Source organism: Gorilla gorilla, chromosome 3 (assembly GCF_029281585.2).
Source record: "Gorilla gorilla gorilla isolate KB3781 chromosome 3, NHGRI_mGorGor1-v2.1_pri, whole genome shotgun sequence".
Taxonomy (NCBI): Eukaryota; Metazoa; Chordata; class Mammalia; order Primates; family Hominidae; genus Gorilla; species Gorilla gorilla.
This window is the reverse complement of record NC_073227.2, coordinates 95166096-95193688: the sequence shown is the minus strand read 5'-3', so window position 1 is coordinate 95193688 and position 27593 is coordinate 95166096. Positions and strand designations below refer to the sequence as shown.

The 27593-nt window shown below is 39.9% G+C and overlaps 1 protein-coding gene and 1 long non-coding RNA gene across 5 annotated transcripts in view; one reads left to right on the top strand and one right to left on the bottom strand.

Annotated features, from left to right (window-relative positions):
* Nucleotides 1-27593, bottom strand: part of PARM1 (prostate androgen-regulated mucin-like protein 1) — a 169216-nt gene that overhangs the window by 101096 nt on the left and 40527 nt on the right. Inside the window, exons 1-2 of one of the 4 annotated variants that reach the window (XM_055384497.2) lie at nt 15768-16086; nt 8667-8771 (exon numbers count right to left, since the gene is read on the bottom strand). The exons of 1 other annotated variant lie outside the window; for it this stretch is intronic. In XM_055384497.2, coding sequence (XP_055240472.2) covers nt 8667-8771; nt 15768-15810 — 148 coding nt within the window. In that variant the 5' untranslated portion in view covers nt 15811-16086. Of the gene's footprint in view, nt 1-8666; nt 8772-15767; nt 16087-27593 lie in introns of those variants that run through there. 2 more of the 4 variants (XM_055384496.2, XM_004038835.5) reach the window with 2 other exon arrangements.
* Nucleotides 16589-27513, top strand: LOC129532992 (uncharacterized). Its single transcript, XR_008678983.2, has 3 exons — nt 16589-16669; nt 23127-23235; nt 25525-27513. It is a non-coding gene; the product is annotated as an uncharacterized lncRNA (long non-coding RNA).

The window sequence follows — 27593 nt, the reverse complement described above, 5'->3', positions numbered from 1 at the left end:
TTTGCTGATGTGTAATCACAGGAAACTGGCCAACTGGATCTCCTGGACCCTGTCATCTCTCCTGTGTTTCCTCTGTGTCTTTTTGGTGTCCAGTGCATTCACCATGACTCTCACTGTGCGATTCCTGATCCAAGTGGTGTTGCAGCTTCCAGCCCACTTCCCTCTTCCCTATATGATGTATTTATCTTATAGGCCACTCACCCGGGGCCTGTGCTTTTCTACATGCCAGTACATGGTAATGGATAATAACTTTCAGCTACTCTAAGTTAATGTGTTACTTCTCTCAGAGATCATAAAGCCTTTAAATCTTAACTCTCAAGGAAAGGAATGCTGGTGAACAAGCTTGAAGAGGCTTTGGAGTTCCTGAAGTCAGGGGACTAACGTTTACATGAGATTTTTAGTTAAGTTCTTTCACTAACTAGCTGTGAGACCTTGGAGTCCACATTTTGAGCCTCAGTTTCTGCAGTTCAATTTGACAAGCATGGAGCACTTGCCATGTATGTGCTCATACCTGGGAGGAAGGGATATGAAGCTAAGACATGATCTCTGTTCTCTAAAAGCTGAAAGACTAGTAGGGCTGACATGTGAAGAACACAGGGAAAAATTTGAGCCTGCAAAATGAAGAGACTTTTGGTTGGCAGAGAATGGAGGAGTGTGGCATTCTAGAATGAGGAAATGGCATGAGCAAAGGCAGAGAGGCCTGAAAGCGTCCAGCAGTCTTCCTGAGGAAGACTTTCCAAACAAGAATGACCTCTCTGCTTCTCTGGCCTTTCACACCATGGTAAGAGGCACCTCCCTTTTTTTGTTCTACCTCTAGTTCAGATCCCAAGCCACTTGCTAAACACTGTGGACTTGTTTTGCAAGCAACTAGGAGGTCTACAGGACTCATTTTAAAACTTCTTATAATGGAAAAACATAATCATCTGCAAAGTAGGAGAGAAGAGTATAATGAATCCCCATGTTCCTTTCAGCCAGTTTCAGCAATTATTAACTCACAGTCATTTTTCCTATAATATTCCCACTCCCATATTATTTTGAAGTAAATACTAAGCATCATAGCATTTCTTCTATAAATAAAATAGTATGTATCTCTAAAAGATAAGGGTTGTTGAAAACATAAGGGTTATATTATTGTCATATTGAAAATATTAACAATACCTTAATGTCATCATATATCTAGACAGTGTTAAAATTCACAATTGTCTTATAAATGTCATCATTTATTTTTACAGTTTTGGTTTGATTCAGGATCCAAATAAAGTTCATAACTGTGATTGGCTGCTATGTCTCTTAAGTCTCTTTCTAGTCTATAAATTCCTCCTACCTCTGTCAATCTTTCTTTCAATCTCTTTTTTTTTCCTTGCAATTCATTTATTGAAGAAACCTGGTTATTTTTCCCATAGAGTTTTCCATAGTCTGGAGTTTGCTGATATCATCCCCACAGTGTTATTTAACATCTTCCCCAGTCCTCTGTATTTCCTGTGACTTGATTGTTGGAATTAGAAACTTGATCAGATGTAGGTTTCTTTCAATTTGGCAAGACTGCTTCATAGGGCATGGTGCATTCTTCCATTAGGAGATGTAGTACCTGAGTGCATCACACTCCATGGTGTTGGCAGCCACTGATGATTAGTATCCAAGCCCACTAACTCAGTAGGTAATGCAATATGGTGATATTCTATTTTTTCCATGCCTTCTTCATTTATTAGCTGGAATAACCCTATAGAGAAAATTATCCCATCATCTAATATTTGGTCACTCAATGGTACACTTCACAAAATAAAGGCAGGCTTAGATAAATAAATCAATTAAAAAACTTGATTTTTTTTCTACTCATCTATTATGTTTTCAAAATAATGTGCTGCTTATTAGCATTCTCCGATGAAGGTCAATGAATTTTGTATTATTATTGTTTTGTTTTTGGCATTATTGTGAATTTACGAGTTTAAACATATTTAATGTGTTTCAAACTATTACAATTATAACCAACATCAATGCTCAAATTGTCCCAGCTTTGGCCAGTTGGTGCCTCATTAAGTGGTTTTGAGTCCTTTTGACAGGATCCTAGTATTCTTTGAGAATATGTTTACTATCTGGTCTAACAAGATATTCCAGATTCATCTTATGTATTTCCTAACCCAGACCTGGAATTAGCCACTTCTCCAAGGAGCCTTCATTCTTTTTAGCGGAAGTAAAATTTACAAACCATAGTCTCAGCACCTATAAGATTATCCTCTTCCTTTGGAAGAGAGCAGGCAATTTGGCATGGCCTAAATAAGTCCCAAGACTGGCAAGAGACTGTGGGAAGAAAACGGGTGACCATTTAGGAGTTACTGATAAGAGATGATAAGGCTCTCAACCAAGGCTGTGGGGATGGGGAAGAGAATCAAAGTTGGGAAAAATTCTAGAGACTACATTTATGCAAGAGAATTTAGCAACTGATTTGGTAGTTCAAGGGAATGGGGGCAGAGGTGGGTAAAAAATTAGAAACCTGGGTTCAACATCTAGTCCAGTTCTGTTACTTATCTACTGTGTGATTTGTGGCTCATTACTTGACTTCTGAACCTCAGTGACCTGAATGGCAAAATGGGAATAGTACTGCGTACTTTCTAGGGTGTGAGAGGATTAGATGAAGTGGCAGATGAAATGAATGTAGCACAATGTGTGATACCTAGTAAAACTAAAAATTTAAAAATGTGACACTCCCAAGTATCTAGTTTTATCTATAATGTGAGAGGTTGGCCTAGATCACCCCTAAAACTTTCAGTCAGTTCTGCTCCAGCCTTCTCCCCAGTCACACCTGTGCTGCTTTCTGATAATGTCATAGAGTATTAATAACATATCCTCCAGCATGTACCTACACCACATTTTATTGATTATTTTGTTGAAAAGATTATATAAGAAATTTAATGTTGCCAAAAGAAAAATAAATTGTATATTCTTCTGAGGGCTGTTTTTCTTTTTTGATATCTGTGTTGGCCACTTTCATTTTAGAAGAGCTTAGAATAATGTTTTAAGAAATTGCTCCCATATGTGACAAAGAGAGGAGATCTAAAAAACTAACAAAGCATATTAAATACTGATCAGTTAGGAAAGAGTGCCTTAAAATACTATGCAAGAATGTATCTGTCACCTACCCATACCTGATTCAAAGTCCTGTTTGTTTGCTTGTTTGGCTTAAGGACTGTTTTTAATAAAAATAAGTTAGAAACAATGTAAATGTCTAACAATAATGAGCTGGTCAGATAAACCAACATAAATTCAACATTCATACTCTCAACTTTTAAAATTGTAAAGGGAATACAAGCTGTTTATTAAAAGTTCAGGCAACGAAAGAGAGAGGGAGAGAAAGTAAAAGTGACCCAACGTTCACTCATCAGATACCATTGTATCCTTCTAAACCCTTTCTCCACAGGCACACACAACATACATTTAATTTTGTAGCTTGCCTTTCCAACATACTGTGAAATATAAAGTTACAATATATTATGTCAATATATTGTATTCATTTTTGTATGTCAGTACATCATGGACAATTTCATTATTTTAAGCAGTTGCCTAATATTGCCCTGATCAATGATTTATGCAGCATCTGGTTTTAGAAAATGGAATATTTGTTTAAGTCAATTCCTTCCCAGAACCTTCTCTAACCATTACATCAGTGATGCCTGGTAAACGTTGTTGAGGTTATTTGCTTCTCTAAAATCTTATTTTCGAGGGCTCCAGCAGAATGAATTTTGAATCAAGATTTTTAAGATCAAAATAGCCATCTAGCAGTCACTATAGCCACATTAACTGTTGCTAAAAAGTGATTAACAATATTCATAATATCTCAACTTTTAAAATTGTAAAGGGAATACAAGCTGTTTATTAAAAGTTCAGGCAACGAAAGAGAGAGGGAGAGAAAGTAAAAGTGACCCAACGTTCACTCATCAGATACCATTGTATCCTTCTAAACCCTTTCTCCATAGGCACACACAACATACATTTAATTTTGTAGCTTGCCTTTCCAACCTACTGTGAAATATAAAGTTACAATATATTATGTCAATATATTGTATTCATTTTTGTATGTCAGTACATCATGGACAATTTCATTATTTTAAGCAGTTGCCTAATATTGCCCAGTATGAATGTTGAATTTATGTTGGTTTATCTGACCAGCTCATTATTGTTAGACATTTACATTGTTTCTAGCTTATTTTTATTAAAAACAGTCCTTAAGCCAAACAAGCAAACAAACAGGACTTTGAATCAGGTATGGGTAGGTGACAGATACATTCTTATCTATTTCTGTGTAATGTGGCTTTAAAAAACCGTCATTGAAACAAGAGACAGATGTTTCTTATGACATTAATTTTTTCTTAACCAAAATCTTGGCTGTAAATTTCTGAATCTCAAAAACCACACTTCCCTCTTTTCTGTTACCCCTCCAATCTGAAACTCTATTCTCAGTGATGGAACCATTTTCACTTGCTGAGCAGCCACACTTGTCTTTGAGATTGGAGGCATTGAAAGCCTAACTGCTCTTGCTGATGTGCAATTCTTTTCCTTCCGGTGAGAAATTAGGCCCTGCTTTTTATTTCACTCGGAGAACATGGTGACTCCCATGGGAGAAGAGGTGGGGCCATGGTCACCTGTCCTCCAGCACCACAAGCACAAGACCAGACACAGCTCTCTGCTGGGCCTCCAGCACAGGTCAGAGCTACTCTCCGGGGCCACACCTCTGTTTACAGTCAAGGCTGCTGACGTCAAGATGGCTGAGAGCCTGCCCTTCTCAAGAATGGACAAATGGACATCATGGAACAAGCAAAGCAAATATTTTAAATAAACACAGAGTGTCATCCTCTTCTTTGGTTTGTTTATAGGTTGCTCTTCAAGTTGATATAATCTTAAATTTTACCACAATTGCTAAGGCTGCAAGGCAAGCATGTTATTTTTTAAGATCACATTATTTTTCCCAGCCTAAAAATAATTAAACATTATTATTTTGAATAAGCCAGTGTGCACCATGAGTATTTGTTTCATGATGTAGCTGGGGGATATGCCAACCTTGGGGATTTTAACACCAGCCACATGAAGAGGTGTCAGCCCTGCTGGGTAGATGACAAGTGCTTCCTTCCCCCACCTCAGCTAAGGTGCAGGTTTTATTTGAGGCAAGACTTCTGCATCCCTTCTATCCATTGCTTAGTATAAAACACAATTCGTATTTCAGAACAACCAAAGAAGGTAGCACAGGGTCTCTAAGGTCAAGAAAATGCCCATTCTGTTCTTGAGCTTATTAGTGACTAACTTATAACTTTACCACTCATCATCTTAATTTACTTAAATTTCTCAGACTTAACTGGGTAACTTTCAATCGTGCTTCCCTTAGACTCAAATCACTTTTCACCACCAGGTTATTTTTAGTTATTTGGAATTCTCAAAAATGCTCGAATGGTGAAGTTATCTTTATCTTCCCTAGCTGAGCTCAAAGGTGACATTTTCTTAATTGTCCAGGGAGTTTATAAAGTTTTAGCTATTTTTAAATGATGTCTATGGCACCAAATAAAGCTTACATTTTAAGAAGAAAAATTTTGTATGTGTATAGCTCAAAAATAGCTGATTTTCCAAGTTTAGCTTCTGTAATCCTCAATGAAGACTAAAGGCCTGACTCATTTTTTTTTTACAGCTTTTTGGAAGCACTAGACGTAAGCACCTGATAGTAAGCAAGTTTGCCAATGTCTCATTTTTGGGTCATTTAAGGCAAAATCTGAATTAAGTCTTCATTTTGCCAGCCCTCAGAAATGTATTTTAATCATCCAATTCAACAAATAGATTTTTAGTACCCTCATGTGCCCACAAAGAATTCTAACACAGTGGGATACCACAGCAAACAAGAGGAACAAAGTCTCTGTCCTCCTAGAGCTATGTTTTAGTGAGGGGTAAGGAGGGATGGAGGAAGATATACTTTAAAGAAAAAGTAGAGGCAAGAGTCAGATAAGAGGCACTGGGAATATGGTGTTGGCAAGTCGAACAGACTACAATTTTAAGAGGTCGGTCAGGGTAAGTCTCATTGAGAAGGTGACATTTGACAAAAGTTTTAAGGAAGTGAGGGAATTAGTTATATGGGTATCTGGAGAAAGTACATTCCAGACAGAGGACTTAGCTACTATGTGCTTCTGGTAGTCCTGTGGCTGGTGCAGAGTGAGCAAAGAAGAGTATAGAAGATCAGATTCAAGAACCAACGAGGCCCCAGCTCACGGAGGTCTTGATGGTCACTCTAAGATTTTGGCTTTTACTCTAAGAACAAAGAGGAGCCATTACAGGGCTCTGAACAGAGCAGTGACTGACATAGTTCCAATGAATTCGCTGTTGCTATGCTATGTAGAAAACAGACCTAAGAGGCGAGGGGTGAAAGCAAGTAGATCTGAGAGGAGGCCACGGCAGTGCTCTTAGAGAAAGACAGTAGTGGCTTGAACCAGAGTGGGAGAAACTGACGTGGCAAAACGTGGTTGGATTCTGTACATATTTTAAAACTAGAGCAGACAGACTTTCTTGAAGGTTGGGATGAGGAGTGTTAAGAGAAAAACAGGACTCAAGAATGACTCATGATTTGCAGTCTGAGCAACTAGAAAGGTGGCATTTCCATTCATTGATATGGAGAAGGCTTTAGATAAGCCCCCTAGGGGAAGAAAGTCTAGGAGCTCAGTTTTGGATATGTTGAGTTTGAGATAACTACTAGATATTCAACTACTGATTTCCCTTTGACTAAGTCAAAATTTATCATCCTCAAAGAATGTAAATTCCCTGAGGGTAGAGTTTTGTCATTGTTCATTAATGTATATCCAGAGCCTTGGACAGTGTTTAGCACATGTAGATTCTCAATTAAAAATTAACTGAATGAAAATTTATAAAGCACACACTATGTTTCTTGCTCTGTTCTACATGCTGGGGATACAATAGTGGAAAAAAATACCACCAACATTTCTTTTCTCATGCACCTTACAATCTCGTAGTGGGAGACAGAGAAAGCAAATGAAGTAAAATAAAATAAATCCTTTGCCTGTTGGTATACATACTTGATAGAGACTGGTTGAACGTTTAGTCCCATGGCACTCTGGGTATATTGTCATAACCCTACAAGGAAGGAAACTGAGAGCACAGAGTTGGCATTCCTTGCTGGTCTACCTTACTCTAAAGCCTCTGTTAGCACACCATATTGCTTCTCATGTAAAATAACACAAATCCCTTCATCATCGGACAAATATCAGGGCTATGGTTCTCTTCGTATGAACCTCTAAAGGAGAGTCTTCTCATAATCAGATTGTTTTTGAAGAGCAGTTCTAGGAAGGCTGCCTGGAAGTAAGCAACCCCAGACCACTTTGCCCTCCTTAACTGAGCCAAACCATGTAGCTGCTTTCATCTTTACATCACAGGGCATTTTCTTATTCTTCACCCCTTTTCATGATGCCGAGGTTACCTTAATTACCCACCATAAAGTCTAACACATCATTTCATCTGAAAGGCTCACTTTGTAACTTTCCACAGAACTAAGGAGGCATACTAAAACAAATACTATATTCATATAAATTTGAAGAGGTATCCCTTATTCCTCTAAAAATGAAATCAAATGAATTTTTCATATCTAGCAGTAGCATCTAGTGTTGGTTTGAGCCTTAGTACTCCAAAATAATTTTAATCCTCCTCCTCCTCCCCTGATTCAGCCATTTGATGTTTTCTTGGTCTCATGAAACTTTATGCCCCCAGCTTCTCCTCTGTAATTTTTGCAGAAATTCTGAAACAGCCACTGCCCCTGCCTACTGCGCATTTCTTACCACATTTCTGCATGTAATTTGATATCACACTTCCTGCCCCCAGCAACATTTCCTAGCATGTAAATGATGAATATTTTTTCTTGTGCTCTGACCTATCTGAATAGGTCTCCAAAAAGGAGACTATCTGGGCTCTCCTCCTGAATGTCATTTCCATTAACATTGTAATTTTTAAGATAAAACATCCAGGGTTCCCCACTAGTTGAATGTGGTAAAAGTATATGTCTTGATGTTGCCTTTCAGTCAGCAATGTTCATTAATAGCAAGAATTCCCATGATAAGTAGAGTGTGTGATCTACCAATAACTTGCCTCTTTTCAAGGCCAAGAAAGACATCTTCAATCCACCAGATTTTCTTTAGGACCCTCTGGTGAACAAGTAGCAGTGAGGTCACCTCATGTTGTAATTCTGAGATATACTGAAATCCTCTCCTAATAAGACACATTACATTAACTCAATAGAATGACTGGGATCTTAAACATCGCCCTAAATACATACAGACAGCGCATTGTAACTAACATACTAAATAAACAGACACCCTTTAATCTTTAAAATAATTGTTACTGTTCTTCCTGAAGAATCCAATTACAGTACAAAGCAAGAGTCCTATAGTATGGAGTGGTCCTACAGTATGGACCAATCAAATAATGGTCAACACCAGTTAATTGAGGTATCTATCTGCTGTCTATCTGTGGGATTGTGCTATGGTTTCAATATTTGCATTCTGAAAAAAATTCATATGTTGAAATCCTAATCTCCAAGGTAAAGATGGTATTAGGAGGTGGGGTCTTTAGGAAGTGGTTAGATCATGAGGATAGTGTCTTATAAAAGAGGCCCCAGAGGGCTGCCTTACCCCTTCCACCACATGAGGAAGACACAGCTAGTGAACCAGAAAGACAGCCCCCTCCAGACGCAGAACCTGCAGATGCCCTGATCTTGGACTTCCCAGTCTCTAGAACTGTAAGAAATAAATATTGTTTATAAGCCACCCTGTTTATGGTGTTTTGTTATAGCAGCCTGGATGAACTAAGACAGATCACAAAAGCTTTTCCTACAAAACTAAAACCATGTCATAAAGGATAGAGGACCAATAACTATCCATTATGGATACAATAGTGGGTGAATAAACTCTGTAAGTAATGAAGTTACACTTGTGTACTACCCCTGGTAAAAATATCACAACATAAAAGGTAACATGTATTTTGTTAACTTCGTATTAGGAAATATAAGGTGTTCTAACCTCTAGGAAGTCTGAATGGTAGCTCCAAGTTTATAACCATGGCCAAAACAAAGCAAAACAAAAAAAACACACAAATAAACAAAACCCTCTCTCATCTAATTCCTTTCATGTTTAACACCTGCACTAAAGTTCCCAGGTCCTTATTTCCTTGTTCATTGAAAAGAAAATCAAATGTTGGAATTTGGAATGTAAGTGGAAGATGTTATCATCAAAGGTGTATTCCACCACTCACCTTATTTTGTATTGAATAGACATGTTTTCTAAATATCACACCTGGTAATTTATCTTAATATTTTTTCCACTTAACAGTAAGGTATTCACAGATTTTTTGCCTTAGGTATAAAAGGTACAAATATCCACCACAGTTCAATTGATCAAAGGATTTTTTTAAACATCTGTCTTAAAATTCTATATAATATATTGCTTAAGGCTTTATATAGCCACAGCTTCCAAGTAATACCAATAGACTTATCCAGCAGGGATTATGCAAACCTTATATAATTAATATTTGTGAGATTTCTCAAGATCCCGGCACAAAAGACAGCACTGAAATTCAAAGCTTTCAGTTTTAATCATAACTTTCTTTTAAAAAAAAAAGAGTCCAGAAGGCTTCGAGTCCCAGCCCCTATAGCAAGATCATTGCTACCATTAAAAATATACTTTTTTATATAAAGGAAGAGTCAAAGGGGGTTAAAGTCATTTAGGGAGGCTATAGAAATCCCATCAATGTTCAGAAATACACAGTTAGTTAATGGATATATAATCAGAATCAAAATATCTCATTGGCATGAATGCTGCCTCTAAATCCTAATCCATATAGTTGCTAACCCAGAGAGCTGCTCTTAAATCTCCATGTTTTCCCATGAACAGATTATTTCTAATGAAATGGTGCAGGGTAACTAAAGCCCCATGAGGCAGGCTTCAAAATAAAGCTAATCCTGTATCAAAGTCACTGTATAAATGAACTGCAGATGAAAGGCCAAAAGTATGGTTGGCAGTTAAAAAACAAGACAACCAGTTGAATCTGAATTTAAGATAAACAACGAAGAAAGATTTGGTCTAAGTATGTCCCAAATATTGCATGGAACGTACTTAGAATTCACTGTTTATTTTACATTCAAATTTGACTGGACAACCTTTGTTTTTATTTGCTAAATTTGGCAATACTAGCCAAAGGAAAATTAAGACTATTTTCAATTGACATTATACCATCCTGCACCAATGAAAAGCACAGATGAGACAAATTCTATAATTGTCTATTTCATTTTAAAGACTTCTATTACTTATACAACGGCAAAGTTCCCAACATCTATAAGCCATGTTAAAACAGGTGAAAGAAATTGGCCATGCTGGTGTAAAGGATTATGAGGAACATTTAAAGATTCACACATCAGAAAATACAATGTTACATCAACCCTATCATTTAAATAATTTAAGCTGTAACTAAAAAAAGAAATGTCATGAACTACATACACAAATCAATCTTACTGAATAGTTGCCCGGCTTGCAGATTAACTAGATGACAACCTATTAGCTCTGTATTTCTAAGCAAAAAGCAAACATTGGATAAAGCAGACATTCACTATCTGCCCACCTCTTCTCAGAATTACCACTGTCTTGTACATAAAACATCAATTTTTCCAAGAAACTGCTTTATTTGATATCTTATGAACAAGACAAATAAGTTTGATTTCTAAACTAATGTGCCCAATTTTAGTGATACATACTTCCAAACGGAAGCAAACTGTTGTAACTGTTATTGCAGGATTCCTTCATTTAGATTTAAGACAGTCAAATTCATTTTGAAAACACTTAAAAAATGTTGCTGTCCATTGCTTCCGGTGGGGTGCTATAATCCCCTTAGGGTAAATTATTGCTTAAGAAAGTCTGCTTAAACAGTATAATATTTGACCAATATTTTTCTCATGAAAACACATGCACAATTTGACTGGGGTCAAATGCTGAAGTTAAATTAGAGATACGCCAATTATTGATTATTGCTATTGTTTTGGAGCATTCAGACAAAATGACCTGTTTTTTCCTAAGTTATTAATCTGAATTATCTCAAGTTTGTAGCTCTGGGGACCTGACCTTTAAGGTTTAGCTGAGTTGAGTTTTTGAAACACACCAGTTTGCAAAAGTTTCTATGGAAGAAATAAAGTCCTTGGTGAGACTTTACATCTATTTGTTACTGAGCATTTTTTGGACTCTTGCACTAAATCTGAGTTGGCACATTATTAACCTTTTCAAATTAGGCATTTAGTAGGCTCAGCTGAATATTTTCTTAATTTGCACATTGGTTTGCTGGAACAGCTGGCACTGCACTGGAATATTAGTTGAGATCTTTGATTTACATAGTCCAAGTACAAACACATAAACTCTGCTCTTGGAGAGGATGACCTAATTAGTGCAGCATATAGTACACCTCATTAATAAAAATAATAGCAATAACAACAGCTAACACTTATTGAGCATTTGCTATGTCTCCAGCACTGTATACCTATAGGTATATTCAGTTATTGAACACTTTCAATAACTCCAATTTTTTATTCTCCAAATTTTGTAGATAAAAAAATGCAGAGTGGTTAATGTACTTGTCCTCAATCACATAATTAGTAAGTAGTAAAACTTAGATTTCTACCTAGGCAATCTAGCTGCAGAATCTACACACTTAACATCTTGAAACACTGCCTCTGTAAATGCATCAGATAACAACAGAGAGTGTTCATCCACCTTCTCAGGTCAGTTTTCATGTGAAGGAAATGTCACATCTTTGACTGTGACCACAGATTTCAGGGGAATAGGAGTTTCTCAGGCTAAGGAATGCAAGTGACTCTTCACAACCACCCCCAACAAATCATAATCAGCCTTCCTGTTCCTTTACGTGTGTGCACAATTTTGTGTATTTTAATATATGTGTGATAAGGCTACTAAGCTGACATGTATCAAGTACAGAGTCATAAATGTGCAGGGTGAAGTAAGTCTTCCTTCAAGGATAAGGACATTCTAGATGTTAGTTACCTGGAGAAGAGGTATCTACCAGATCCAGAATACAAATAGGATCCCTAGCTGAGTGGCAGACTGGGAATCTAGCTCTCTGGTGATCTACATCTTAATCACCAAGGGACCAATACGTCTGCGCAGGGTGCCTGGGTAATGGGTGGAAGGTCCTGAGAGGAGACAGGGGCAAACAGAGCAGACCCAGGGCGGTAGAAATAGGACCATGAGGTTTGTGCCTCTCTTACCTAGTGTCTTTCCTTTTTGTCCTTCTTGAGTATTCAGAAAATGCCTTTGAAAGTTCTAACATATCTCATACTTCACTGAGGGAGTTTTTAAATAAATAGGGCCATAAAAAACTTGAATGTGGCCGGGCGCGGTGGCTCACACCTGTAATCCTAGCACTTTGGGAGTCCGAGGCTGGTGGATCACGAGGTCAGGAGATCGAGACCATCCTAGCTAACACAGTGAAACCCCGTCTCTACTAAAAATACAAAAAAAAATTAGCCGGGCGTGGTGGCGGGCGCCTGTAGTCCCAGTTACTCGGGAGGCTGAGGCAGGAGAATGGGGTGAACCCGGGAGGCGGAGCTTGCAGTTAGCTGAGATCGCGCCACTGCACTCCAGCCTGGGAGACAGAGAAAGACTCCGTCTCAAAAAAAAAAAAAAAAAAAAAAACACTTGAATGTAACAACCATGGTGGCAAGAACAAAGGAAGAGAATCCCGAGGGGAGCAGGAGAGGGATAAATGTGGAAGCTACCAGGGGCTTGCCATTCTCCTTCCCTTCTTGGTTTTGGGGATAAAGGTTGGAGGCTCTGGTTTGTATTTTAATCTGGAATCAGTACTCCAATATGCCTTATCCTGGCATAAGAAGTGTTTGAAAATGGTTTATAGAATAGACATCTAGTTTTCTACCATAATCAACCTTGAGAGAACTGAAGACCATCTAAGATTTCTCTCTCCTTTCAGAAATAGAAGTGAGGCTGGGCACAGTGGCTCACATCTGTCATCCCAGTACTTTGGATGACCAAGGTGGGAGGATCACTTACGTTCAGGAGTTCAAGACCAACCTGGGCAACATAGGAATACCCCCCATATCTACAAAAAATAAAAAAATTTAGCTGCCTATGGTGGTGTGAGCCTGTAGTCCCAGCTACTCAGGAGGTTGAGGTGAGAGGATGGGGAGGCTGAGGTTGCAGTGGAACTTCCAGTCTAGGTGGCAGAGCTAGACCCTTTGTCTAAAAATATATAAATATATTTATATATACCCGAGTAAATACATGTAGAGATCTACCCTTGTTGGCTTGTTGACAACGCACACATATTTGCAAGTATCCATTGTATGTGCTGGAGGAAATACTATGTATACTTTGAGAGGATTTGTTGAGCCAAAAAACAGGCCCCTGCCTAACGCTGTTCCTGGCTCAAGAAAGTATCACCTTAAGAATTTTACAGAAATATTGTTGAAGCCTATGGCTAGGGGGGGAAAATGAGAAGGAAACAGAAAAGACACAAAGCCTGGTGAAACTAACTAGAGATTTGCTAGGGGAGTTCTGGGACAAGCCCCCAAAACACATGTGCCACTTTCACTTCAAGAGCCCTCATCCCTTTCTTCTTTACCAACACGTCTATTTTTTTCTTTAAAAATGATATTTTACATTCTGAAAACACCTTAGAATTAAGGTGCAAAGAATCTCATGAGGTATTTATGCCAATTTTTATATTATTTTTTCGGACGATTTATTGCAAAGTAGCTCTAACAACAAACTGACGTCTTAAAGAGATTCCTTCAAAGGCACAAACTTCAGGGGGAATGCAGCGTCCATTAGCTTCATCATTTTCAGCTTGGGATATGCACCTCGAAGCATAACTAGGGAAATGAGGCAGTATGTCTTCCTGAGTCTCGAGCCTCACAGCTGGAAGGCTGTGACCATCTGGGCTCTGATCCTAATTAGTGCGTGGGGGTAGGAGTGGTGCTCAGCCGGTCCCTGGCCCACCAGTCTCCTCGCTCTAGCGGTGGGTCAAGGGTGATATTCCTCCCGGAATAGCGGAGCTAAACTGTAACGCTGAATAAAAAAAAAAAAAGAAAAAGAAAAAAGAGCTTCTTGGGGTGGGGGTGGGGAAGCTACAATACACTGTTTGTTAGGGTTAATCCCGGTTTTGACAACTGCCAGAGCTGTTCAAAAAAGGAAATGATTAAATAAACAAGACAAGCCACTAAATCAAATTTGCAAACGAACCTCTCTCTACTGACTCACTCAAGGGTTTCTGAACCTCAAGAAAAGATTTTTGAGTGAGGAGAAGTAAAGGTACCTTCCGTGTCATTACGTAAAAATCTCCTGCTTTGAGGATTACAGGAATTACCACCCGCAGCCAGCCGGGAGCTCCGCTGCCTATTACACCTGCCGGACCCAGGCTCTCTCAGCTCAGCCCGAGGCTGGGCAGCCAAAGCCGCCTGCGAGTATTCGGGAACTGTCCGCGGACGCGTCTCCAAACCGTGCCGAGATACCAGCGAGAAAGAGGTTTTCGCAGACGGACGTTCAGTAAGTAGAGAAAATACGCTATAGTTTCAAGTTGGGAAACTTTTCCTTATAACTGCATTACCCACTGTGAGCTGCCTGAAAACCGCTAGCTTCTTTTCAAGGGATTGCGACGACTCGTGTCCACAACTGTAGGAACCCGACGAACTCAGAGGGAGGATATACAGACTAAAGCATGAGTAGAATCGGTTTGCGCTATGTGACTTTGGGTCACATTTAAACTGAAAATGCCAGTGGCCGCGCAGTCGGGCTACTTTTCCCAGCAGCACCATATCCACAGCCAGTTGTCCCTTTTCGGGAGACGTTTTCTGGAAAAAATAGGTACCTGAACTCTAGATTCAAAGCGTCTTTCTGAATCTCTCCCCGGTCCCCGCCAAGCCGAGCTCAGTCGTCTGGCTCCCCTCTTCCCCATCCCCGCTGCCAGAGGTCGTCGCCGTCTGTGGTCCCGAAACCCGAGAGTGGCTCCTACGAAGCCTTTCAGAGGTGGTGCAGGGGGAGGGGAGAGGATGCTAGTCTAGCCAAGTTAATAGTTTCTTCTATGGGATACGTTTTTGGGGAGCTCTGGGGCAGAAGGTAGCCTTGCTACCCCCAGTGACGATTGCGAGCCTGACCAAGGCCGGGCCGCTGCTGTTAGTGCCACATCATCCTAAGCATAACTAGGAAGGGACGCCGGAGATCAGAGACCGCCAAGACTCGAGAAAGCAAACCAGCCCCGCCAGGCGCGCAGCCGCTGCTGAAGCCTTCCCAGATGTGAACCTCCCACCCCCACTTCCCCGGCTTTTTCATCCTTTCCAGGGCCCAACCGCAACAAGAAGTCTGGTCCCGTACTTTGGCAGAGTGCGCTCCGAAACCCTGGTGAAGAAAGAGAAGCCTTGAGGCGCAGTCCGTGTTGCCCACTCTGGGTTCGAACACGCAGCTCAGCCAGCCACCTGTTCTACAAAGCTGGAGTTTGTGCGGGCGCGGGCTGCGGCAGGAAGGACCCCATCGTCCCCTCCCTCGGTACGATTCGGGACCGCCAAAGGTGCACGTCACCCCAAATCTAAGTGCGCACACACTTGCGCACTCACCCGGAGGCGCGCGGCGACTCACTGCCGGATCTCCTAGCTTCAGCCCCGACCCCGCGCTAGCTACTGGGGCCCACCCCGCGACCTGCCCTTCCGGGAGGATGGCGCCAATTACCTGCAGTTAAGATGCAAAGAGCGAAGAGAGTCTTGTAGACCATGGTAGCCTGGTATTGGGTGCCCAGCCCGGGGCGGGCGGCAAGGAGTTTGCGGACTGACAGAGCGCACTGGGCGCTGGTAGCGACTCCTCTGCCGGGTGGGCTGCGGTGGGAGCCGGGAGGCGCGAAGAGCTCCAGTGGAGGACGCGAGGTAAACGAGGCGAACGCAGCGCAGCTCCGTCAGCTGCGTGCCCTCCGGTGCTCCGCGCGCTTCTGCTCCATCCCAGCCGCCCGAGCCCGGGGCCGCCTCCGCCGCCGCCGCCGCGCCTGCCGCTGCCAAACCCCTCCCACCCGGGCCCCGCGGCGATGACAGGGCCACCCCCTGGCCTTCCTTCTCTCAGCCCTCAGATCCCGAGAGCCCCGGCCCAGAGCGGCCTCTGCTGGACAGTCAAGACACGAGACCCTGGGTTCAGCAAATGTTTGCAGCGCCTTGCACTGTGCTGGGAACTAGGGATGCGAAGACATGTGAGCACATCTCTGCCCTTAGGAATCTAGCTCAGCTTTTCTTACATGAGCTTACAGCCTTTAAAAAGGTGACCTTATGCCATTTTAGGAGTTCCCTCGGAGAACCGGCACATGTTCCAAGAATGAGGACCTTCTTCATTTGTCCAAACACTTGTGCGTGTACATCATTAAACCCTCATCCACATTAAACCCGGCTGAGCTTCCTGGGGCCTGAACCAGGATGTCTGCCGCTGTATTCAGCTTCTTACTAGAAGAAAATACTGTCAGGTGGGATAACTAAGCCAGACACCCTACTAGGCGTTGTTTCATGAATCCTTCTACGAATTATTATTATTCCATTTTACAGGTGAGAAAATGAAGGCACAGAGAAGACAATGTTCTCAAGGTCGCATAACTGGTAAGAATAGTTTGTGCACTAGGCCCATAATAAAGGCTGACGTTTCTTGAGTGATTGCTATGTGCTAGGCACTGGACAACGTGCTGTTCAGGAATCAACCAAGTCATTTAGTTCTCACAACAATCTTTGGAGATTATGTCCTCGTTTTCAGGGGAGAAAGTAGAAGCACAGAGAAGTTTAACTTGCCCGAGTTCACACAACTCGCGAGTAATGATAAGATGCCTGCCCAGCCACCCCGCTCAGCCTCTGTACTCTACTCCCTCTCAAGAGCCTAAAGCTTCTCCAAAGCCTACAGATTAGAACTGACCTTTCATTCAGTTCCCTCCCTGCTCTTGCTACACTTTAGGCTTGCTTAATTCTCACACTTCGATCAAAGCAGATGCCAGGTTCTCTCCCAATTCTGTTATTAATGAACCTATTGGTCCCCTAGTCACTAGAGCTGGGGCACTGCAGGAGTTAACAAGCCTTTGTAAAGAAATGATTTGCGTGGAAGGCAGCTTTCTTTTTTCTGTAATATCTTCTTCATATGCCATGGGCTCTGTTCTCACTTCTTTCTCACATACCAGAAGCTGACTCTAGGAGGCCTGAGCACCTTATCTATGGTCAATTCCTCTGCCTGACTCTATCACACTACCACTTGTAGATTTTGCTCACGCTTCCACAACCAGATTAAATTTGGATCATATTTTTTTCTCTTTGTTTTGGTAAATCTATTAATTTCTGTTGGAATGAGAAACAAAAAATACTCAGACCAAGTGCCCATCCCCTCTCCATCCTCCCTGGCCAGATAAACTGCAAATTCAATTTGTTCAACATGTTCTCTGAATGCTTTTGACTTCAAGGCCCTTCCGGTTTCTAGGGTAATCTATGTGATTAGGAACAATTTCTGCATCTGGGTTTTGGTTGTCATGGATGCAGGGACCACACACAGATGGAGTTATGCAGCGACATTCTATCAGGCACTAGCCCCTTTAAATAGGGCAGGTTAAGTAAGTGACTCTATGGCAGAAATATAGGTTTTTGAAGACCACTTCACAGAAAAAATTTATTCAATTGAAATTCAGCAAAACTTGAAGGAGTCTTTCCGGAGTGCAAAGCATGTGTAACTCTAACCTTGATATCTAAGATAATGGTTTGGTACTCAAAGAATCATGACCCCTACACACTAATCAGTGAAAATTTCCAAAACTTTGCTATTGTACGCAGGATAGAGTTGAAATAATTTCTTTGATTAAAATAGTTCATTTTAATTGCTGATTAAAAATTTTAATTTATTAATTTAGTCAGAGCATATTTAATCACTTATTTTATGCCAGCCCTTATGCTAGGCAATGGGAATACAATGGTTGTAATAGCCAGGGTAGTGTAGGTTATGCTGCTGTAACAAACCAGCCCAAAGTCTCCCAAGCTTAAGCGATAATGGTTTATTTTTTGCTCGTCAGAGTCTACTATGGATCCAGGTTACTCCTCAGAGTAGCTGTCCTCAGGATCAGTGTTGTATCGCCATATCGAAACCTGCTTTTGTTACAGTAGGTAGCTAGATAGGCATGAGTGGGGCAGCAGAGGGCTCCCGCCACACCCCACCAGGAAAGTCAGGTAACCATCATGTGATGGCCAGGCAGTTATTAACTGTCTCTCTAAAATAATAATTGGTTACAGCTGGCACGAGGGAATGGCCATCTCCCCATAAATAGGGAACACATGAAACTGGTAATCAGCAGCTTCCAATAAGATCTAAGGAGGTGGGTGACTGAACTCAAGCATGTGCATTAAGATGCAAAATGGTGGAGTTTAACTGGTATATGACCTTCTGGGGGCATTAAAGCAATGCAAGATGCCAGAAGTAGACCAGCATGTAAAACCCTAAGTCCAAGGTCAAATGGGGCACTTGACGTCCAAGATGCCCTCTTAGGCCTCTTCCAACTGTGCTTTCCTTTCTTGCTGCTCTAAAGCTTTTTAATTAACTTCCACTCTTGCTCTGAAACTTGCCTCAGTCTCTTATTCTGCCTTATGCCCCTCAATTATATTCTTCCTTCCGAGGCAAGAATTGAGGTTGCTGCAGTCCCTGCCGGTGACTCAAATAACTTCCACCTCTAACCATTTCACATCCACTGAGTTAGGGAAAGAGAGAAGTGGAGAATTAAGTATTTAAATCTTCCACCTAAAAGTGACAATTCTGTTCATATTTTATGGGCTAAGGCAAGTCAATGGCCGTGCCCAACTTCAAGAAAGCAAGAAAGCATGTTATTTTTGTGTGCTCGGATAGAGACGAGAACTCTATAGCAGGGAACATTGTGATATGTGCCACAGGGGCTAATTATCCCTGCACCAGGAAACGTATTTTCTAGTAGTGGGGAGTTAAACATTGAATGAATAATCACAAAGACATATGCAATAACATTATATTAAATGCTACAATAATAATAATGATGAAAATTTATTAATTATTTCAAGCATTTTATGTACAGTCATGTGTTTACATTTCTACACTCTAACTTTGTGAGATAGATACTGTAGAAGACCGGAATGTGCCACTTCAGAATATGCCTTTTCAGTATAAGCATTTGTTTGAGAAACAGCAGCTATAGGAGCAACTCTGAGAACAGAGTGGAATTAGCTTTTTGTAGGGTGAATTTAAATCTATAAAGGAAATTTTCATTTGTAAAAATGTCTTCCTCTGGATTCTAGGAAGAAAAGGATGGCACTAAATTACTGGAAACTCTTATCAATGGAGAGGGCTCTGACTTAAATATGCATAACAAACTTTACCTTTGTTTGCCATGCTTTACCTGGTCACTTCCTCATAACTGCACCCCTACCCCCATACTCCTCTTTCTTTGTTTCAGCTGAAGATGGTATTTAAGTTTGAATTCAAAGTCACCTCTTTGAAAATTACTAATTCCCTGACTATCTCCTATACATATATATGAAATATACATGTTAATAACCTTGTGGGGTTTTTGTTGTTGTTAATCTGTCTTTTGTTATAGGGGATCCCAGCTTAGAACTCATAAGGGGTAGAGAGAAAAATTATCTTTTCTCCCCCCAAATACTATTATTATCCAAATTTTACAAAGTAAGAAACTGAGAAATACTTATACAGAATAAAACTTTGAAGGAAACTAAGGGATGCAATGAGATATAATAGCAGGGGAACTAGTACTCCTCAGTGGGGTCAGGGATGGAATTTGCATGTAACCCTTAGTTATGGCTTACAGCAAAAGCCATTTTTTTTTTAGTAGAATTCTTAGTTCTTTTATAATACTCCACTGGGATAAAATCTCACATAAATCTACCTTTTACTGACTTTGACTCTTTTTTGATCATTGTTAAAATGAATTTTTAGTGTTGTGGACTTTTAATATTTTACCAAAAAAAAAATGCTCTTGGCTGACATAGATTTTTACATCCTGAATATATTATATTTTATAATTTTAGATAATACATTTTAGATAATATAGAAGTGTTGTTTCTGGATTCTTTATATCATGAGATGGTTTCATCTGGACTCTTGGCTTAAGTGAGAGAATAACTTGGCTGAGAGAGCTGCAGTGGTTAGAGGTTGGGTCCTAATCCCCTCTGCCATCTACTAACTGAGTGATTCTAATTAATTACTTGGCACCTCTATTCCTTTGTTTCTGTATCAGTCTGCTAGGGCTGCCATAACAGAACATCACCAACTAGGTGGTTTAAACAACATAAATGTATTTTTTCCATGTTATGGAAGTTGGATGTCTAAGGCCAAGGTGATACCAGTGTTCAGGCTCTTGACACCATTGCAAGCAGGAATTCAAGAATGAGTCAGAAAATAGTGACAGTAGGAGATTTATTGCAAAGTGAAAAGCATATACTCAAGAAAGGGGATCGTGGGAGTACTTAAGACAGAGTTGTTTGATGGAGTTTGGAGTTGCTGTCTTTATGGGCTTCTTTAACCAAGGGGTGGAATATTCATTAAAATTCCTGGAAAAATTTAGAGGTTTCTCAGAACTGTGGTGCCACCTATTTTTTTTACACCAAATATGGGTGTTCTCAGGACTGTCATGGCACTGGTGGGTATGTAATTGATAATGTTAACAATAATATAATGAGGTCCTGGGAGAAATCTAGGTGAAATCCAGTGCCATGTTGGATCCAATTGGTCTTAGCCAGCTGGGTCCATACCTTGGGTTTTGAGGGTCTTATCAGTTCCTAGCTTCTGCAGCTATTTCAACAGTTTCCTTTTGCTAGTCGTGCAAAACTGCTGTCTGGAATTTTCTATTCTCCTGTGACTACCCTGTATTATTCCTGTTTCAAAGGTGCTGGCAGTATTGGTTTCTGGTAAGACCTCTCTCCTTGTCTTGCAGGCGGCTGTCTTCTCACTATATTCTCATATGACCTTTTCTCTGTATGTGCACACTCCTGGTATCTCTTCCTCTTCTTATAAGGATACCTGTCCTGTTGGATTAGAGTCCCATCTATATAACCTCATTTAACCTTAATTACTTACTTAAAGCCCTATCTTCAACTATAGTCTATTGGGGGTTAGGGCTTCAGCATGTAAATTTTGGGGGACACATTCAGTTCATAACATTTCACCCTTTGGCTCCCTCAAAATTCATGTCCTGTCACATGCAAAATACATTCACTCCATCCACCCCAACAGCCCCCAAAGCCTTAACCCATTCCAGCATCTAAAATCCAAAGTCTCATTGAAATATTATAAAAATCAGATATGGGTGAGACTTGAGGTCATTGTGAGGCAAAATTCCTCTCTAGCTATGAACCTGTGAAATCAGACAAGTTTTGTGCTTCCAAAATATAATAGTGGTACAAGCATAGGACAGTTTCCTCCTGGCATTACAGGGAAGATTGAATGGATTATATATGTGAGAGGCTTGGTGTGTTCTTATTTTTTTTTTTTTTTTCAGATGGAGTCTTGCTCTGCTGCCCAGGCTGGAGTGCAGTGGCGTGATCTCGGCTCACTGCAAGCTCCGCCTCCTGGGTTCACGCCATTCTTCTTCCTCAGCCTCCAGAGTAGCTGGGACTACAGGCGCCTGCCACCACGCCAGCTAATTTTTTTGTATTTTTAGTAGAGATGGGGTTTCACCACGTTAGCCAGGATGGTCTCGATCTCCTGACCTCGAGATCCACCTGCCTTGGCCTCCCAAAGTGCTGGGATTACACCACGCCCGGCCAAGGTGTGTTCTAAGTACCAATAGATGTCAGCCATTATTAGAGGAGAAGCTTTGGGGTACATTAAAAAATTAAGTGTTCTAAAATACAAGGAGAAAATGGCTGGGTATGGTGGCTTATGCCTGTAATTCCAGCACTTTGGGAGGCTGAGGTGGGCAGATCCCCTTAGGTCGGGAGTTCAAGACCAGCCTGGCCAACATGGTGAAACCCCATCTCTACTAAAAATACAAAAATTAGCTGGGCATGGTGGCACATGCCTGTAAGCTCAGGTACTTGGGAGACTGAGGTGGGAGACTCGCTTGAACCCAGGAGGTAGAGGTTGTAGTGAGCTGAGATCGCATCATTGCACTCCAGCCTGGGCGACAAGAGCGAAACTCTGTCTTAGAAAAAATAAAAAATAAAATACAAGAAGAAAACATTAATACCTGCTGTGGGTATTTCTTGACACACAGAACTATGTGTCTTGGGCTCTGTCTTTAGTAATCACTCTCCTGCTACAACTGAGCTGCAGTGGAAAGCTCTAACCTATCTCTGTCAGCCCCTTCCCTACCTCACCCTCCTTCCCAAAGGCAAAAATGCAGCAGCCTCAAGACCCTGATATATTTTGTCTTGGCTTTATTTCTCTCTCTCCAAGAGGCATTGCAAAATATTTTCTTTGAGTCTGCCACACTTCTCCCCATTACTTTGCTTTTCTCTTCTTAACTCCAATTTTTAATTTTAATGGCAAAAAAGATTAAAGGAAGTAGTGCAATATGTGCAAAAGGGTAAATTTGGAACTCAGTTAAGAAAATCTGCTTGAATGGGGCAATTTTAAAAGAGTATGATGAAACATGATAATTTCTCTGATTTAAATAACATTGTTTGAGGCTGCATGGGGTACTTGAGGACAATAAACCATGTGTCAGTAATTTTTATTTTAATTAAGAATAAAGCCCTCTAAACCAAAAATAAAATTCTAAGCTCCGCAACCAACCCAACTGACCCTTCCTCTTGGTCAAGGGAATTCCAAAGTTAACTGGAAAAACTAGTTCAGGCCATGATGGGAAATAGAGGTCAGATATGCCTCATTAATCCTCCTCCCTTTGGAATTCAGGCATAGACGATCATCATTAACTTTAAAATGGAGACCTTAAGACTGACAAAACAGACTCGTTAAGTCTGATAAGAAACATTTACAATCTATTTTCTCTGAAGCCTGCTACATGGAGGCTTCATCTGCATAATAAGAACCTTGGTCTCCACAACCCCTTATCTTAACCCAGACACTCCCTTCTATTGATTCCAGGTCTTTGGATCAACTCTTTCAACCAATTGCCAGTTGGAAAATCTTTGAATTCACCTATGACCTGGAAGCTCCTAGTTCGAGTTGTCCTGCTTTTCCGGACCAAAACAATGTACGTCTTACATGTATTGACTGATGTCTTCTGTCTCCCTAAAACATATGAAACCAAGTCGTGTCCTGAACTACTTTGGGCACATGCTCTCAGGATCTCCTGAGGCTGTGTCATGGACATGTCCCTAACCTTGGCAAAATAAACTTCTAAACTGATGAAGACCTGTCTCAAATACCTTTTGGTTTACAGCCCTGACAATATTTCAGGAAGGAAGAAACTCCTTCTTGGATGTGACGCACATAATGAAATCTTCTATTTAAACTAGTGTAAAACTTAATTGAGTTGATACAATACTATCCAATAGAAATAAATTACAAGCCAAATAGAAATTTAAAAATTTCTAGTAGACACATTTTAAAAAAGTAAAACTAAGTTATATTAATTTTAATAATATGCTTTAATGTATCTAAAATATTATTTTGACAGGTAATATAAAAAATTGAGATATTTTACATTAAAAAAATTCAAAATCTTCAAATTCTAGTGTATATTTTATACTTGTAGGAAATCACAATTCTGACATGAATTCATCTCAATTTCGAGTGTTCAAAAGCCAAACGTGGCTAGTAGCAATCAAAATGGACAGTGCAGTTTTAGAACCTGGACCTAGTCTTTTGCCATGCCTCTGAATATGTTCTATAAAAGTAAGAAACAGTGCTATTGAGGCTTTCTCAACTGACAGTACTGTGTAGTGGTTGAAAGCTTGAAACTTGCTGATTGCATGGACTGAGGCAACTTACTTAACCCCTCTAACCCTCAGTTTCCCAATTTGTGAAATGGAGATGATAATAATAATCCATTACTTCAAAGCATTGTTTTAAGTATTAAATGCATGGAAATTATTTGGAGTTGAACCTAGACAGAGTAGACTCTTAACAAATATTTGCTGTTATTTTTGGTAGAAATGATTATGGTGATGTTGAAAAATTGTTATTAATAGTAAAATCAGACTGGACATGGTGGCTCATGTCTGTAATCCCAGCCCTTTGGGAGACCAAGGTGGGAGGACTACTTGAGCCCAGGAGTTCAAGACCAGCCTGGGCAACAGAGGGAGACCCTGACTCTACAAAACACAAAAAAATTAGTCAGGTGTGGTGATATGTGCTGTGGTTCTAGTTACTCAGAAGGCTGAGATGAGAGAATCACTTGAGTCCAGGAGGCTGAGGCTGCAGTGACCTGTGATAGTGCTACTGCACTCCAGCCTTGACAACAGAGTGAGTACCTGTCTGAGGTGGGTGGATCATGAGGTCAGGAGATCCAGACCATCCTGGCTAACACGGTGAAACTCCACCCCTACTAAAAATACAAAAAAAAAAAGTAGCCAGGCATGGTGGCAGGCGCCTGTAGTCCCAGCTACTCGGGAGGCTGAGGCAGGAGAATGGGGTGAACCCAGGAAGGGGAGCTTGCAGTGAGTCAAGATTGCACCAGTGCACTCCAGTCTGGGTGACAGAGCGAGACTCCATCTCAAAAATAAATAAATTAATTAATAAATTAATAAAATAAAAATAAAAATTAGTAAATAAAAAATAAAAATAGTAAAATCATGCCAAATATTTTGGTAATATTTGGAAGAATTAGATTCCTTACTACTCAAAGACACTGACAATGTCCCTTATCCTTAGAAATTTACATATGCATAGTTTAGAGTAGCATTTCTCAACCTTTTTGGTCTTAGGATCCCTTTATACCCCTAACACTTATTAAGAACCTGCCCTCCCACTCCTGGCCAAACTGTTTATTTAGGTTGAAGGAACATTTTAAGATCCCCTTCAGATAATTGTGATCTGTCCTCTTTTATACTACATGAATACTCAACAAGCAGTAGTTTCTTAAAAGTTTGGTGCAATACAGAATCCAAAAGCATTTCAGTGTAATTTTCATATTCTGTCAAATTAAAATCCATTGATCTATCTTATATCTTGAATATATCTTTTATCCCTGCATGATTTTATATCATAATGCATTGGTCACATAGAAAGTATTGGTTCACCAAGTTCATTCAAATTTTAACATATTTCATTATACAATATCAAAAAGTCACATTTGTTAACATCTTCACCTATATCATCAGAAAAATCTTTAATCGTTGGAAACCGTCAAACTAATAGTAAAAAATACAAGTTTCCCAGAATTCTAATATTCCCTTGAAAGCTTGAATCTTATTGGTACCAAATAATGTCAATTATTTTATTTCCTTCCTTCCTTCCTTCCCTCCTTCCTTCCTTCTTTCCTTCCCTTCTTCCTTTCTTTCATTTGTTTTTCTTTTTCTTTTTTTTTTTTTTGAGACAGGGTCTTGCTCTGTCTCCCAGGATCCAGGATGGAGTGCAGTGGCATGATCATGGCTCACTGTAGCCTCGAACTTCCTGCTTCAGCCTCCTGAGTAGCTGGAACTACAGGTGTGTATCATCATGCCTAGCTAATTTTTTTTTTAATGTTTTATAGGGATGGGGTCTCTGTGTGCTGCCCAGGCTGGTCTTGAATTCCTGGGCTCGAGCAATCCTTCAGACTCAGCCTCCCAAAGTGCTGGGATTACAGGTGTGAGTCACTGCACCTGGCCAAATTTGTTTTGTTTGACATGACATGCTGACTTCATAGAGAAAATGTCTCACAAATACTGAAGCCTAAATAACCATAGTTTGTCTGTTAATAATGTTTTCAAGTGAAAATAGTGTTTCATAAAAAAGTGGCTAGGTTAGCTTTGAATTCAAGTCATCACATACATACATTTCCTTGGAACAACCACTTACTTTGGTATTCAGCAAAAATGCTTTATGCCTACTTTTCATTCATTTATATGAAAAAGGTGTGTGTTCAAGATCAAGATTTTATAAAAATTAAGAATTTTTGCTGCTTCATTAAGGACATTCATAAGGACATGAATGGTGGTAATACAATGACTACTAGTATAGTTTGGTGCCACTGCCTACATTTGTGTTAAAGCACCAGAAGTTTTATCCACAATTGCTTTTATAGCATCAATGGAAAAATCAAAATGCAAAAAAAGAGATAAATAACATCTTAGTAATATTATGAAAATAGCTTTGACTCCACAGATCTAAAAGGATCAGACTCCTAGGCGTTTGTGAACCACACTTTGAGAACTGCTGGCCTAGAGAAATATCTTAGAAAATTGTGAAGGACATTAACTGTTTTAACTGCCTAGAGTATCCCTTTCTTCAGGTAAGTGTTCTTTCCTCTGCTTTAAGCAACTAGTTTCAATGGAGGTGGCTATTTTCCTATGGAGGCTGCCTCCTACCCTATGGGTGACTGGTATAGGGTAGACACCAGCCTCTTTATATTCAGTATACTTTCTCAGAATTCTTAAACTTGGAACCAGAAAATGTCACTAATAGTTGCTCTCTGGGAACAAAGTTATGAAGTTCTGGCATTTTGGTGAACCACCCAAGCATGTAGAAAAAGCTAGTCTAAAATAGGATAGAGAAACCCAACTCTCAGAGAGAACCAGAAATGGGAGAAGGCTTGGTAGCATTCCAGTCCCTGGTTCCACTTGTCCTTGAGGCTCTACCACATTCTTGCCCTTCCTGCTACTCTGTAAGCATTTTGATAAATTTCCTTTGCCTCTAAACACTTTATATTTTCACAATCTTTATGAGTTTGTCCAACTGTCTTTTTTCTGAACACTTTTGCTAGCATCAGTTGTTACACAGTTTAGTAGATTCCACTTCAGATTACACTGAATTTGAGTTTTCTCGACTTTCAAAATATTCTTGACTGCAGTTTTACTCAGACCATTCATAGAGGCTATGAATTCATGTTATTCACTTCAAAGTCAGTATTAAATTATCAAATAAACATCAACAACTGAATAGTGTTTGGTAACAACTGTCAACTCATCAAGAGCCAAAGAAAAACACTAGAAATTATTTTCCTTCTTTCTTAATTTATCCAAAATTGACTCCTACCATCCTCAACTTATTAAGCAACTGTTCTCACAGAAAGATTAATAATCTAAACAAGTTTACTTTCTTTGTACATCTTCTTTTTGCTGTTATTGTTGCTACAATGGAATAAAATATAATTAACTTGCACCTGGTAAATGGCTTTTCTTGCTTGACTAAAAACCAAACTACTTGGAAACTTACTTTGGTTGAAGATTCATTTCAGACTTTTGTGGGAAAAATATACTGAGATATTTTGTTTTAAAGTTTCAAATTTTTCTGACTCAGGGAGTATTGTACATCAAAGATAGTGTGGCAATTATTTAGTCTGGTACTGTAGACCTATGTTGTATTCTTTTAAAGTAGCAATGACGTAATAACATGTATAAAACACAATGCTTACAATTGATTTAGATAACAAAATAATCTACTTTCCATTCTATTTTTAAAATGTGATAT